General features: G+C 37.5%; 1 protein-coding gene across 12 annotated transcripts in view; it reads right to left on the bottom strand.

Annotated features, from left to right (window-relative positions):
• The window catches only part of SLC20A2 (solute carrier family 20 member 2), a 109,795-nt gene that overhangs the window by 36,622 nt on the left and 61,147 nt on the right, over window positions 1-12,026 (bottom strand). For all 12 annotated transcript variants that reach the window (XM_061590994.1, XM_061591000.1, XM_061590996.1 and 9 more), the window contains 3 exons: window positions 8,283-8,423; window positions 6,401-6,486; window positions 2,869-2,965 (listed from right to left, as the gene is read on the bottom strand). In XM_061590994.1, coding sequence (XP_061446978.1) covers window positions 2,869-2,965; window positions 6,401-6,486; window positions 8,283-8,423 — 324 coding nt within the window. The remainder of the gene's footprint in view (window positions 1-2,868; window positions 2,966-6,400; window positions 6,487-8,282; window positions 8,424-12,026) is intronic.

Below are 12,026 nucleotides of genomic sequence, written 5' to 3'. Positions count from 1 at the left end.
GCTTGCTATTGCATGGAAATTCTGCTTTATGGTTTTAAAAGACTTGTGTCAGTGGGAGACAATGAGTAGTATATTCATTTTCTATCTGTTACAAAGGCCAACTAAGTTTCAGTTGTGTTTGTGGACAGGAAGAGCAGCAGCAGAAGTGTGGCATCTGCAGAGATGACTAGTTGTCTTTCAACTGCCTCAGAAGCACGAAGGATCAATCTTGTGTCAGCCTCTGGTTCCCTAAAGACTGGGGCAGTTTCTCCTAGATACCCATCTTTCACTGGGTTTGGTGAAGCCAAGAGAAGTAAAAAAAAACCCTCATATTAGTCTTGCAAGCTACTCCTCATGTCATGAGGACAGAGAGAAAGTGAGGTACAGCAGCTTTATTTTCACCTGTAGCAATGAACTGACTCCACATCTGCAGCAGCTGCACATCACTGTATCAATCAAAAATGTCATCCACTCCAGTTGTATTGTCACCAAAAAATGTCAGAGCACAGAGCAGAATTCATAAGTATACTCACCAAATGTCCAGCATTCCTGAGACTTCCCTATGGCCTGAATTAGTGGATTGCCATCAATACACAAGTTTTCAGATCTGAATAAAGAACCTCATGTAGAGTATCTACACAAGTAGTAAGAATGTAAGTAAGATCTGCCTTTGGTACGCTGCTCATCTGTCCTCCAACTTTCACAAGCAACAGTGGCAGAGAGAATCTCTCTTCTATTAAGATGTCAGAACATCTGGATCATTTGACCAGCGCCATTAAACAAGTCTCTGCATGTTTGCAATCTTTGAAAATGACAGCCTTGATCATTTTCTGTATGTTCTGCTGTATAGGAACATTTGGTTTGTACAGTGAAGCAAATGTTTTAAAGTTATTTTATCAATGAATCATGACATAGGAGTTGCACCGATGAATCGTGTCTTCATATTCATCTCTGATATTTTATATACTGAGTGGCATAGACATTCCTACAGATAAATAAAATTATGTGCTGCAATTTCTATCCCTAAGTCATTAGCTATCAGCAAAATTATTGTTAACATCTGTTGTCATCACTGTTGTCAGAGAAAGCAGATGCATGCTGCTATCATCAGGTTCTGTGATTTCTGTAGGTACTGTTCTGAATACATTGGATCTATTCAGTGATTTTTAAAAACATCATCTGACTCGTGTTAGCTATAAAGAAAAACTGAGTGTAAGAATGCAACTTTGTTGCTGTCATCTTCTAGGTTGAATAGATGCTTCTCATCCTGTGATTTGCATGATCAATGAGACCATGTCATATGGAGCTTATTCCTTGCTTATTCGTTCTGTGTGATAACAATGATTCTGTTGCAGATATTGTTTATCCATTCTGTTACGTATTCTGCATAAATCTGTTTTTTTTAATAAAAAAAAAACTTTGTTCCACCACAAAATTTCAAATAGTGATCTCCTGGCTGTATGCACTCAAGGCCTTTCATATCACCTAGGTAAACAAGGCCCTACCTAGCATTTTGCATGACTATGGATTGTCAGCCATGGCAGCAAGGTAGCAAATACATTCAGCAAGGTAGCAAGCCAGCATTTTTAGTTGACAGGAGGTGTAAGGTGGTTTTAATTGGTTAAAACAGTATGGCAGCCAAAAGCCATGTTTTGGGCATAATCTCTGGTGCTTTTGTCACTTGAGCCTTTACAGCACTTCACCCATCAAAGATAAACTTCCACTGTTGGTATATGTTTGTCAGCACAGCTTTTTTCCTTCAGTTTGGTTTATAATATGTCCAAACTGATACAATACTTTCATTTTTTTAAGAGTGGGAGCTGCTCCCATCTTTTATCATGCTACATACAATAGATCTGGTACAGCTGCCTACTTCTAACACCCCAATACAAGTAAAAAATGATATTCCACTTTCAAAGGCTTCAAATCCTGAAGCCATTTTCTCTGTAGCTCAGGGCATACACATCAATTTGCTCAAAAGATTGGGGCTATTATAAGCACATGGGCAAAGCACTGTCTCCCCCTCTTTGTGGACCACATAGGACAATTTGCTGATGCTACTGAACTGTATCTGATGTTAAGCGTACAACTAAAACAATAGCAGCTTGTGCCAGTGTGGTGTTGCCTTGCCTTATTGATCACAAAAAATAAAAACGAAAAAGTTAGCACCTCAAGGGCCATAAATATATGTTTAGAAAAATGCACATCATAAAAGCACACTTGTCAAGGAGCTGTGACTGGCTGCAGTTCCATGTGGGGTGTACTGTACACGATGTTAAGCGGCCTTCACAGATCTATGATAGCTTGGATGAAAACACTGTAGCTTATCTTGCTTTTCCAGGAAACATTGGCTGCAGGCGTTCCCTCTTTTGTAGAAAGGAAAAGCAGTCTTAATTAAGGTACCTATTGTAGCATTTATTATCTCTTTTTGTCCTTTTAACAATTATCAAACATCCGGAATGATATTCAGAATGTATAATAGGATAACAGTACTTTGTGGGGTGTGTGTGTGAAAAGCATAATGAAATAAAGAAAACATACAGAAATCAGCTTATACACATTACAAACAAACAGGATTGAAAATATTTATTGAGTATACTAAAATGTGTCAAAACCACCTACTGACTGAGGAAACAATGGATTTAGTCTACAGTAAACCAATAAAAGTTTTCCAATTCAATATGGAATTATTTTGCCATTGTCTTTTTCCCCTCTGTTCCTGCAAACAATATGCCACAGCCACTACGGCCAAATCCCACATTTTCCCTAGCCATCCTTTTATTGTTGGTACTTTCTGTAGCCTCTGTTCCTTTTCCTAAAGTGTTTGCCACAGCTAGGCATGTAACACAGTGATTTCACAGTGGACATCATATGTCAGATAATACTCACCTGAGGCACCTGCATACATTATGGAGAATACATTAATCGTTATTGTAGCAGCGTAGAACACTGGAAGGGCACGAAGACCATTGGGTACAGGGTCTTCCTGTATAAAGAAAGATTGATTGATTGATTGTCAAAAAATTCAACACACTCCTGTGAGGAATCTATGAATATTTCCTAGTACGTTATTTCAGCCTGGTTACTCAAACACGGCACTGAGCAAAGGTGAAAACATGGCTTTTGAATGCTGACATTAGCCCCTGCAGCCACAGATTCAAAAATGAGAACATACAACAGCGAACAACTAGATGAGTTAATTTTAGAACTGTAAGAGGCAGCTTCAGCTGGTTCTGTTGTCTCCACTGTAAGAGGTAAAGTAACAATGCCCAAACTATTTGATAACAAATGTCATCACAAACATACAGCACAAAAGTATCTCCCTGTTCTTAGGAAGAGGCCCTATTTCCATGCGTAAGAAACAATTTTGAGGATGGTCCCACTAGCCCATGGGAATGGAATATGTGGATTTATTTTACAGACTGATTTGGAGGCAGGCAGGATCTGACTGTCTGAGATAAATCCCCTGATGGATGTGTTCTGTTCCCTAGCCTGTCGGTCTCTCTCATTTGTTTGCCAGTTCAGGGACCCACACAGGTTTAGGAATATAGAAATGTATCTTGTTAGGAGACACAAATCATTCAAACAGTTCTCAAAATGTGGAATTCACATCCCTAGGGAGATTGGGCAGGGAGAAGGGTATTATCAGGTCTATAAGCTTTACTCTTTCCTCCCTCATAACCAAGTGAGTGTTTTGATCCTGCCAGGAACCGACTGCCAAACTACATATCAGTATCACTTCAAAACCAAAATCCATGTTTACTATTCCCTATGCAGTAATTGCTGAGAGGAGTGGAACCTCAAAGAAGAAATGCTTCTCCAGGGTTGGTCTCCAGGAAACTGCCAGTATCCTCAACATGCACCACCCTATCCCTTATTTTGCTTTTCCCTTGATTTCCTCCAGGCTAAGAATAAGACCATGGCCTGCTCTCTTTGAAATGTCTTTGTTTAACTGGCAATTCAAACAAACAAAAGAGCTGCAAGTAGTGATAGAAAATCTCCTTTGCCTGCAGAAGGTCCCAGGTTCAATCCTCAGCATCACCAGGTAAGGCTGGGAGAGAAACCTGTCTGAAAACGTGAAGAACTGCTGCGAGTCAGTATAGACAATACTGACTTAGATGGACACAATGGCCTGACTCAGTATGGCAAGCTTCCTATGTTCCTAAAAGAGACTTTTTTTATTCTACAGTTTGAAGTTAGCTTTTTTCAAACCAGCTATAATTAAGATTGACTACAGGTTCAGACAAAACCACATGCTGCAGTTAATAAACCACAGAAATGAACATTTTTGAGCTCCTCATGGATGCTCCAGAGCGGAGAGGAGTGGGAGATGCAGCTGATTTCCATCATGATAACCCATGTTCTAAACACACCTACTGAATGCTGGATCTGCCCACTATAGTAAGCCTTTATTTAAAAATTAATAGCATAGAAACTTTAAACCTTGTGGAGTTTTGAAATAAACTGTTAACAATATTATGGACTAAGATTTTCAGCAGGAGTTTTAGAAGCTGGAAGCTCCTTTTTGAACTGAAAAGCAATGTCTGTGATATCCACAACTTTGATGTCCCCTAACATTTATTGACAACAGATACTTATGCCAACACAAACAATCAGATCAGGGTTACAGAAACAGATCTGAATCCTGACTTCGTTTACTTTGTGAGTAACTTCTGTCTACAGTTTTAAAACTATGCCACTGTTTCTTATTTTAAAGCCGTGGCAAACCGAAATATATTTCAAGGAATATTTTACAGGGATTTCTCATAAGTGGTGTAGCAATGTTCCAAAAAAAAAAAAAGATTGTATTTTGGTGTTGAAAGCACACCTCTCTGGATGTTTCAGCACTGCTAGGCAGCTAAACCAACCCAACAGAACTCAGCTTTAGACTGACTTGTAGGAACAGCTGTTCACTTTTTCTTTATTTAGCCAACAGAGAGAACCAACACACACAATGTGACATAAACAGCTACAAACTGTAGAATAATTAATGTATTATGTTTCAGTCTGAGAGTTATTCTAGAGTCCTTGTTACTTTTTTCTTATTTTAATCTCATGGGGAGGTAACAGGGAGAGTGAGAGATGGCAGCTCACAATCAGTGGGGGCAAGAACCAAACTGATTATTTTTCTGTCAAGCTCTCTCCCACATATTTGCTTTAGGGAACAGTTCTAATCCAAAAGAGGGACAGACATGCACCCTACTGTCAGTTCTACTTATGCATATTTACCTTCAATTTCAAAATGCCATTGGCTTTCAGGCAAATTCAAACTCCATAATTATAACCCTTGAATTTATCACTTGAATGCTGCTGTCCTTAACAAAGGCTACAGAAACTTCATGACTGATTTGTGTCTCTTTAAGGCTTTATAAAATGTGTTGATCTTTCTTGAGAATCTGATGTTGTTTAGGTTGTTTTAACTGCTTTTAATTATGTGTTTTAAAATTGTAACCTGCCCTAGGACCTTTGGGTGAAGAGCAGGAAATTAATATTAATATTAACAACAACAAATGGTAGCTGATCAATATTTTTATCCATTCATTGAACACATGGCAAAAATAATTTCATTATTTGAACACTTTAAATTTGACCCCTAATTCAAGACATGTCATGGATGTCCTGACTGCTACTGAGCAATAAACTTCAAAAGGTAATAAGACAACCATCCCCAAACTCCTTTTATATATAAATTTAGAAAATGCTGGTCACCATGGCAGGTGATGTACGGAGAGTGGGCCTCTACAATGCGGGGACACATGTTTTTGTGTATATTTGCATCTCTGCACACAGTGGCACATTAAGTACACACACACACAATCCCACTCAGTGAAGACTGAGCCAGCCACTGTTGGGGTGATGCATGGCTAGTGCCTCCACTACAGTGATGATCCAACAAGTAGCCCTTTAGTGAATAGAATAATTTGGTTATATGGGAGTAAATAAGAATGGGAACAAAATAAAATGGGGCTAAATCTGCTTAGTGACTTCAGTGTCTGGGGCAAGTTTTGCCTCTTTTTCACTCGTTTGCTTTGTTCCAAGTAATTCAATTAGAGCCCTTAGTAACCCAGCCTCATCTACACACTAGCACCTTGGATTCCATTTCTTGGTACAACACCAGAACCCAAGGAACTGTTGATAATTTACATGAATATCATGCCATTTCAATATGAAACAATTTAGCATTCTTGACCTACATTTTCAAACCTGATTAAGCACATGTAACTTCTGCACACTTTAAAGAGAAGCTCAATGCTCAACACTATATGAGCAGACATTAAATGCCAAGGGAATATGGCAGTCGTTGGAGTGCCTTATGACTATGTGGGTGATAGCTGGTGGTGAAGAACAATAAAGTCTATTTGTCACTTATGTTGCAATCTCAGCAGCAACAAGAACAGGAAGCACCAATTTAGCCACTAACCTTGTTTAAGATGAAGAATCTAATCAGCAGAAACAGCACACCAGACATCATACCAGATAACAAGGGGGAGATAAACCAAGAAGCAACTGAATAAAAACAAGACATAAATTTTAAAAGATACCATATCCCAAAAGTGGCAAAAGTCCATCCAAGAAAAATATTATATTTTTTAAAAACAAAGAGCAATATTTGCAAAAAGTTGGCTCACAGGCTGAAAAAATTGGGTTCAATCCGCATTTAAGTCTTGTGATTTAAATGGGACTGTTAAGTGCATATTTGCATCTCTTATGACAAGTACTTAATTTTAGCTAGATTATAACAGGTAAATTTTTCTTGCTGAAAGCTTTACAAACACTGCCTTAACAGCTCTCAATGAAAGTTAGTAATAGCACCTGCTTATCCTGCCCCAAGTCAATTTTGAAAAAATATATAGAAGCTAAACAGCGATGATGGCAAAAATAATTCAACCCAGTATTGGGATCATCGATAGAGAATACTGCCAAGAAAGAAAGAATTGATATTCATATTAAGAATGTAGGTTTTATATCTCCGCAGAGCACTTTTGCAAGTCCCAAACTACACCAGGGAGTTAGCAAAGTTTGATTTGTAATGAAAATGAAAGTGTTTAAAGATTATTGCTATCAAGCATGCTCTGTATGGTTTTTAAAATATAAAGAAGATTATGTTGAACACAGCAGGAAAACCTATGCTTATGCCCCTAATGGTGGTCTAATGCCAACCAATTCCACCAGCTTCATTGATTGCCAAGTTAAAGCCACACAGAGTACTTTGGAACCCCTAAGTTACCTACTTATTAGAGGCTCATCAAGGAACATTACTGTAGCCTCAAATGTCATTTTAAATCTGCTTTATAGTTCAGCACAAATACATTGTTTTTAAAATAAAAAATGGTACTTCAGGCCAGACTGCTTGCAGCTCCAGAGGGATTAAGACATTTGTATGACCCCAATCATCATGCACAGCACATTATGCATTAAAGTATTGCATGTGATCACTTCATTCAGAAATGTAAAGCTTTCAATTCTCATATAATTTTGCGTTTTTAGTTCAGTTTTTAAAGTCACCACAGTCTTGAAACCAGAACTTGACTACCAGTGGTCCAAACTGGAATGTCTACAGCCTTACTGTTACCTAGGTAGGGCAATCATAACAAGTCTGAATGGTACCTCCAAGTCAATATTTACAAGTATACTTTGGCTCAATTTCAGACATCACGTAACCTGATTTCCATGCTTCCTCCTCTCTTCTGTGCCTTGCTATAATAATTGTTTAACCATCATCAACCTCAATTCCAATGTTGTGGAAGATCTAATCAGGATTACCTGGAGCTATGATTTAAAACCATGACTTGAAGTGCGGGTTGTACTTCATGCAATCCTCACCTGAATGAGGGATAACTATGGTTACAGGAATGGGAAGTGGGGAGATTTCCAAAACTGGTTAAGAAATCAGGTTCCAGGATATCTGAGCTAATGTTTGCCATTTCTAGTTGTAATATGTTTTTGCCACACCCCAATCCTTTGTTCTGAAGGTATGCCATGATAACACAGAGACAGAGACTGCCATGGGTTCTACCACTCCCTCCCATCCCTTTCCCTCGTTTAAAACTTCATACTTTACTTCTGGGTTTAATCAAACCATAATTTGCCATTATGTCTGAACTGGTAAACTATGGGTTGAGGGAGGCACCCAAACCAGGATTTCAAACAATGGTTTATAAGATCATCTAAATGCAGTTACTGAATAAAATATTTAGACTTAGAATAAAAGCATAGTAAAATGTAAGATCATGTATAATGCTGTCTTAAGTCAATGTATGCTTGTGCACAAATCTTCACAAATGAAATGAAATGTCAATTACCTATCTTGACAAGCTCCATCCACTGAACTCCTTTTGTGCCAATTGCTACTAATGAGAATCCAATGGTGGCACCCACAATGCAATGAGTCCCAGATATTGGGAGTTTCAAGAAAGAAGCTATCAGCTGCCAAACAGCAGAGCCTAAAAGTTAAAGAAGGTACAAAAGACATAGTATGAATAATAATGGTCACACTTTTTATAAAACGTCAGCATTCTTGTTTGAGAGCACACCATTTCACAACCCAGCCCTTCATCATGTTCATGGACAGTCACAGGGCATTTCTGAAAGGAATTAGAGAGCTAAAGCGCCAGCTTTGTCCAACAGTGCTGCTTATTTTGCACTACAAATTATACAGTCTAGATCTACTGAGAGTACCAACTTCACAATGTTTTTGACTTAATACACCTCTGCCCTAATTAATGAATAGTAATGTAATATGCTACACTGTCACTGTAGCATGTTCAATCACTTTCCCTTCACTACATCCCAAGCGTTAAATCTCAAAAACAAGACAAGGAACAGGAACTTTGCAATCTGTACTAGCAGAATTCTAAGGCGTCTGCGTAGCCTTGCAAGTGCAGGAATACCCAAACATGCCTTTTAGAGAAAGAACAAACTAGCAACACTGACACAGTTGCCAAATACCACCAATGATCTTAACAAATCTTAATTTGTTATTTTTTAAACAATATCTACCGAGAAAGTTTAGAAAATGATTTCATATAATTTTGTATTTTCACTTGATTTTTTTTTTTTTTTTTTTTTTTTTTTTAAAAAGCTCATAAGATTACTATTTCCCTATTAGATTCAATTCAAAGATGACTTCCGGGAAGGGTGACTTAGCCTGTGCCTGCTTTTGAGACGGGCTCCTGCCTCAAAAGAAGCTTATTCAGATATATCAGTCAGTTTTTTCTTTTTTTTTTGACTGATTAAACTTCTCCCGGGTAGGGAGAAACGAAGAGATTAACCTCAAAGCCTATTTTTGTTGGGACGACCAGATCTCATTAATTTATGGGACGAGGTCCAGCCGACGAAGGTGGGACGGATTTTTAACAGCAAGCTCTATCTGATAAAGCGAACGTTCACCTTATCTTCTAAGAGAGAACGCACTAACAGGCAAGCACCCTTCTTTCTATATTTTTCTTTTACTTGACTTAAATTGTTGCTGTTTAAAAGAGATTTGCCAGATTGATCAGTTTTTGACATCTCACTGGGGAGCCATAACTTCTCTCTGCTACGCACTAATTAATAGCTTATCTCTGTTTTTGTTGCAAAAAGCTGTCCTGGATTTGCATTCTAAAGATATACACAGAAGAGGGATTTCTATTCCAGATTTTTATTTTGAAAAATATTATACTGTTTTGAGACTACTCTCTTTTTGGTCTATTTTATTTTGACGAATCTGTTTCTTGACGATTGCCATTAATTGTTTCGATCCTGGGAACTGCATTTTGTTTACTTAACTATTGGAGAGATAAGGCTGTCTGCTCTGTTTATACTGTGATGTCACCAAGTTTGGAGTATTAACCCAATTGTTGCTGAAATAAGAAGTGGTTTTCCTATATTTTTCTTTTAAAATGGCAATTAAGAAAGTGGCTGAAAATCTGGAAATAACTATGTTTCAGAAAATAATGGATGAGATTGAGATAATGAAAATTGAATTGAGTAAAATGAAGCAGGAGATTAAAGATATAAGGGTCCCTGTGAGAGAGGTGACCCTGGAAGGGGTCCCTGTGAGAGAGGAGACCCCGGAGATTGGAACAGGGGTCCCTGTGAGAGAGGTGACCCTGGAGACTGGAATAGGGGTCCCTGTGAGAGAGGAGATCCCGGAGATTGGAACCAACGTGGAACAGGAACAAGATTTGGAGTCTATGGACTTTAGAAATAAAATCTATTGTTTGGAACTCAATGTTATCTCTGAAGAAATGAATGAAGATTCTAGAGATAAAGTTATCAATGGCATGGATAATCTTCTGGACTGGAATGATGTGATGGAGCCCAATATAGAGAAAATCTATGGAATTAACTGCAGCCATGTGACAATGGAAAAACTTTTAAGAGATGACCCAGTGTATTTTGAAAAAAAGAACAGAGATATGATTTTACAGCAGTATTTCAGCAACCTATTCAGAATGGATGGCAAGAAAATATTTGGGATAGAGGTAATCCCCATCAGACTCTTACTATATGACTATGGCTTTGACAGCAAGATTATTATGGAATACTGATAATGGAAGATTGGATATTGAAATTACTGGACTTAACAAGACTACTGAAGATGGAAGATGGAAAATGGAACTAATAGAGATAATAGAACAATGGCTACTGAAATTATTGAACCTAACAGATTCTGATGTGATGGATTAATTGAAATGTTTATTTTGACTATGGTTATGACAATAAGATTATCATAATTAGTAATGAGATGGATTAATCGATATGCTTATCTGGAAAAAAAAATTGATAGATATATTTCTTAAAGAATTGAAACCTCTCTTTGACTTTTTGTGGAAAGAATAAAGTAATGTTTATGAGATTTGATGATTAAGTAAGATAACTACTGGAGGAAAGTGATTTTATAATATGACTTAAGAGACAGGATTGTTATATATTATAGACTTATAACTGATTTGATCTTTGACAAATGGGAAGTCAATATTTTACTCTTTATTTTTTATTTTTTATTTTTGTTTTTTTTTTTTTTTCTTTTTGTTTAACTATTTTTGATTTTGTTTTTTGTCTTTGAATGTTTTATGATTTTGTCTTGTATGTTTTATGAAAATCTGAATAAAAATTATTGAAAAAAAAAAAAAAAGATTCAATTCAAAGATATCTTTTTTACCAAAATGTCAGTTTCCATTTAGCATCAAAGTATATTTTGCTGGGGTTTGATGAACCTCTTGTGTTACTGCATGCATAGGACTGTAAGAACAAGAGGGATGTCAAGCACTAGGCAAGCTAAAATTTATGTATGTAAAGTTGTACTTTAATAGATTAGGCAGAATGTCAGTGTCTGCACATATAGGGTGCCAACATCAAAGTGCCAGGCCCTCAATATCCTTATGGAGTTCCTACTGAGGTTTGCCAAATTAATTCTCCACAAAATGGCCCAGTGCAAGCTGCAGTTATCAAGGCATTTATACATATCAAGCTGAGCAGAGCAAGATTTATTACTTTAAAAAGCAGTAAAGCTCTTATCAAATTTTCCTTCCAGAAGAGCCAGCCTATTCTGCCTTAAGAGTGAGCCATTAGCACCACATAAAACTCCTTTAGGAAGCCAATAAATAAATCTAATCTTTCCTGGCACTCTATTCCTAAACAATTGGCTTTTTAGTAACTGGCTGAAGCCCTAAGTCTCAAACTGCCCACCTGCTATGTAATTTATAGCCTTTGATTGACTATTTTAGGCTAAGAATAGACTAACTTAGCAACTTTGGGGCCTACAAGAGGAATGCGTTCTGGAAGCGAAGACACGTGGATGAACTGATTTAAAAGTTCACTTTGGGAAACACAGGTATTAGAATCTGAAATGAAATAATTAGCACAAAGGTATAGATTTCTCCACCCAAGGGCGTTGCTAGGTGCTTAAAAGGCTCAGGACAGAGGCCCATGACACTAATGTGCATATGCTAATCAATATGTATAAATGCAAATTCATGACACTGAGCAAATTATGATAGTGGGTGGCAGGGACCTGACTAGCACAGTGCTTTGCAGCATGCCCAGCAGCCCTGTAAGGAAAT

Source organism: Rhineura floridana, chromosome 11 (assembly GCF_030035675.1).
Source record: "Rhineura floridana isolate rRhiFlo1 chromosome 11, rRhiFlo1.hap2, whole genome shotgun sequence".
Lineage (NCBI taxonomy): Eukaryota > Metazoa > Chordata > Lepidosauria > Squamata > Rhineuridae > Rhineura > Rhineura floridana.
Note: the sequence above shows the minus strand (reverse complement) of the source record. Positions and strands in the feature narration are given on the sequence as shown.